General features: G+C 43.8%; 1 protein-coding gene across 1 annotated transcript in view; it reads left to right on the top strand.

Annotated features, from left to right (window-relative positions):
* The window catches only part of DOPEY2 (dopey family member 2), a 131,445-nt gene that overhangs the window by 93,555 nt on the left and 33,663 nt on the right, over positions 1 to 4,227 (top strand). The window contains exon 27 of the mRNA XM_003800666.3: positions 2,624 to 2,768. Coding sequence (XP_003800714.1) covers positions 2,624 to 2,768 — 145 coding nt within the window. The remainder of the gene's footprint in view (positions 1 to 2,623; positions 2,769 to 4,227) is intronic.

The following is a 4,227-nucleotide window of genomic DNA, read 5'->3' as shown; positions in this document are numbered from 1 at the left end:
GCCGGGCTGGGGATTCAAACCCGCTACCTTAGGTGTATGTGGCTGGCGCCTTAGCCACTTGAGCCACAGGCGCCGAGCCCCTCAGTTTCTTAAGTATGCCTGCACAAAGTCTTTTCACTGCTCTCTCTCAAACGGCTTTTGTGGCCAGAGGCATATAGGTGGTTCGCCTATACTAACTCCTTTCTATTGTTTCTTTTGTCTTGTTTTGTTTTGGTTTGTTTTTAAGGCTGAAACAAAGTTGAGGAAGAGTAAGATGAGCTTACAGAGTAAAAAGCTTACAAAGCAGGATACATTTGCCATAGATAGTGAACAGGCCCCATTGCCAGGGCAGGTAGGCAAAGAGGCCCTTCCTTCTGTTTAGAGCCACACCCTGGACTACTCCTCCATTGAAGATAAGAACAAAAACAAAATGTGTTTTTCCTACTGTATTCTCACAACACAGAATCCTTTCGTGACCTCTTATAACTAGACATGTGCCGATTTCTCCCCACTAACAGCCAAGCAAGTAGTCCTGCAGCAGACACCTGTGTGTCGTCCAGTTCCGCTCTGTCCTGACACTGTCTACCTGGAGCTCGTGTCTGATCTCACAGGTTGGGACTCAGTCCCACACTTCCCCTTGCTAACTGCAGCCCCCTGGATGTGACCTGTGCTTCTTACCAACCAGCTATAAATTAGGGTATCCCATGATCCCCCCCTCCTTACAGTCAATTAACTTGCTAGATTGGCTCACAGAACTCAGGGAAACATGTTCACTGTTGTTCTAAAGGGCATTAAAGAGACTACAGAGGCTCCAGGTGAAGAGATACGTAGGGTGAGGTATATGGGAAGGGACACAGAGCTTCCGTGCCCTCTCTGGGAGTGCCAACCCCAGGAACCTTCAAGTGTCCTGCTAAAAGCCTTTGGGGTTTTGTGGACATTATTTTCATTATGTGGGCGTGACAGATTAAATCACTGGCCATTGGTGATCAGCTTAGTACCTCTTCCCATCCTAGAGGTGGGGCAGCAGGCTAAAAGTCCAGCCCTGTCATCCTGCCTTGGTCTGTCTAGTGACCAGCCAGTGCTGCAGCTACCTAAGGACCCCTAGCTACCAGTCATCTCAGTAGCATACAAAAAGATGCTTGTCATCTTGGAGAATCCAAGGTTTTTAGGAATTGTATGCTCTTAGCAGACTCCTCTGAACCCTCAGTCCCTTTCTTGACCTTTCCTCTTGCCCTTCACACCCTGCCTTGGGTTATAACCTGGTGACCCCTCCCCCAGGTGCACCTTCCTGCCACCCAGCAAGTGCCAAGTTCAGGAACTTGGTGTGATAGTTGAGGTTAAGATTGTTAAATTCTCAGATATGAGAGATTTCAGCTGCTCTCAGCTAATGGTCCTGTCGATACTGCCTGAGAAACCTGAGGATTCTGTCTTTTTATCCAGCCACTGCCCAGTTCTTTACTGATCACACTCTGATGGGGGCTAACTCATCCCCTCATCTCATTAAATCCATTTAACTTACTTAACTTTATTTCTTGTTTTATTATTTAAAATGCATTTCTAGCAAGAACCTATGGTTCTAGAGAAACCAGAAAGCCAGTGTCTTAAATACAGTGTTTAAGTGTCTTAAATACAGTACTTTATTATCAGAGTACTGTTATGACCTCAGATTTCTGTATATTTTATCTACATTGGCCAGCACAGTAGCTATTAGCCACATGTGGCTATCAAGTATTTGAAATGTGGCTGTTCTGAAATGAATGTGTTGAAAGTATAAAATGTACATGAGATTTCAGAAACTTGGCACACACAGAAAACACATAATCTCATCAATAATTGTTAGATCGCGAGGCTGGCGGCTAATGCCTATAATCCTAGCACTTGGGAGGCTGAGGTGGGTGGATCACCTGGGCTCACAGGTGCAAGCCAGAGTGAGACCTCGTCTCTAAAAAAAAAAAAATAGCCAGGTGTTGTGGAGGGCACCTATAAGTCCAGCTATTTGGGGAGCTGAGGCAAGAGAATCACTTGATCCTAAGCGTTTGAGGTTGCTGTGAGCTATGATGCGATGGCACTCTACTGAGGGCAACAAAGCAAGCCTCTGTCTCAAAAATAATAATAGTCTCGGCACCTGTGGCTCAAGTGGCTAAGACGCCAGCCACATACACCTAAGGTGGTGGGTTCGAATCCAGCCCGGCCCGCCAAACAACAATGACGGCTGCAACCAAAAAATAGCCACGCATTGTGGTAGGCACCTGTGGTCCCAGCTACTTGGGAGGCAGAGGCAGGAGACTCACTTGAGCCCAGGAGTTGGAGGTTGCTGTGAGCTGTGATGCCATATCACTCTACCCAGGGGGACAGCTTGAGGCTCTGTCTCCAAAAAAAAAAAAAAAATATATATATATATATAACAATAATAATTGTTATATCAATTACATGTTATAATATTTTGGATATTCTGGGTTCAGTAAGACATTAAAATTAATTTCATCTCTTTCTTTTCACTTTAGTGTGACTCCTGGAAAGCTTAATGTTATTATAAATATGTGGCTTACGATTGTGGTCTGTGTTATATTTCTATAGGATGGTGCTATTTTAGACACTTAAAATCCTTTTCCTTAACTAACTTCCTCCTTCTGATTGCTCTCAGGAAGTCACTCAAAAAATCCTGGAAGCTGTGGGGAACATCGCTGGCTCTTCCTTGGAACAAACCAGCTGGCTAAGCAGAAACCTGGAGGTGAAGGCCCAGCCTCAAGCCTCACTAGAAGAATCTGATGCTGAGGAAGATTTATATGGTGCGTGTAGGAAACTCAAAAAATAGTGCCCACAGTCAGCTAGTGGTTCTGCATATTCCTTAAGAAAGCGCTTAGGTGTATTCATTACAAAAAAGGGAAGAAAGCGTGTGACGTGCTACATAAGTCATTAACTTGATTGTAAGGTTATTTCACAATGTATACGTATGAGGGCTGTCTGGAAAGTATCCAGCCATGTAATATGAAAAATAGTATTAATGATGGCCACTTTCCAGACAGCCCTCATGTATCAAGACATCAAATTGTAGCCTCAAATACACAAGTATATTTTTTTTAGGATTTAAAAGTTTTAAGTTTATATTAGAGGGAAGAGAGTGGAGGAAGGAAATGAGAAAGAGAAGAAGGGGAAGTGAGAGAAGCAAAGATGGGGGGGAGAGAGGAAGGACTGCCAGCAAGTACACCATTTTTAGTTGTCAGTTATCCCTCAGGAAAGCTTGCAGGCAGGGTGTGGAAAATTTAAAAAAGTTTAATCATAGGAAAAAACAAACTCCCTCCTTAGGTCTGCCGGATTCACCAAGCTCCTTCCCCATATTCATAACTAAATGACTACTACATTATCTGTTTTTACTTCTTACAACGCAAGTTGTATATATAATAAACGGTGGGATTCCAAGATCACATCCCACGTGACCTGTGCCACCTGGTTAAACCTTTCACTGAGCCTAGAGAGCATTCCAAAAGTAACTTCCCCAGATAATTTACACGGGCTTGGTGATAGTAATCTTTGTGGGATAAAGGCGATAACAATGTTTTTCTTCTTGCACAACAGCTTTATGTTGTTTATCTCGTTTCTGAATAACATACCTTTGCCATTCAGTGATCGCAGCCCATCGCCCAGCCTTATGTCACAGCTTCCTAGGATGCTGATCAGGAGACTCAGAGTCTGATCAGTGTACCCGTACCAGGGATCAGCTCAAGACTGTAGAGGAGTCTGAATTAAATGAATGGACAGTGTAGATGTCAGTTGCCAGTGCTCTGAATCTGTCAGTCAGGCTGATCTTAGGTTTTTATAACCACTGCAGTGAGGGAGAAATTGATAGCATCACAGAGTCAGGGAGCATACTTAGAGAGCTTTAGGGCTTTGGCTGAGTGGTTTTGTAGCCTATCTCTCTAGGTAGGGAGCCGATTGGGACTGTACAGTTATCAACATATACTTTAGCTTGGTGGGAGGGCATGAGATGAGAGGTGTCCAACCTTTTTTCTTCTCTGTTGGACATTGAAAGACAAACAGTCATCTTGGGTCACACGCTAAATACACAAACATTAATAAAAGCTGATGAGCAGAAAAAGATCTCTGCATAACGTTATAGTAACTCCTACCACAGATAAAATAGTCCCCACAGAATCCGAATGCAACCTGTGGGCTGCCGCTTGGGTACCCCTGTTAGAGTGACTCTTGGTGAACAAGCTGCTGGTTTTGATAAGTGAGCTTTTTTTTTTT

Source organism: Otolemur garnettii, unplaced genomic scaffold (assembly GCF_000181295.1).
Source record: "Otolemur garnettii isolate 467f Iridium unplaced genomic scaffold, OtoGar3 scaffold00180, whole genome shotgun sequence".
NCBI lineage: Eukaryota > Metazoa > Chordata > Mammalia > Primates > Galagidae > Otolemur > Otolemur garnettii.
The sequence above is the reverse complement of the archived record's forward strand: the minus strand, read 5'-3'. Positions and strand labels throughout refer to the sequence as shown.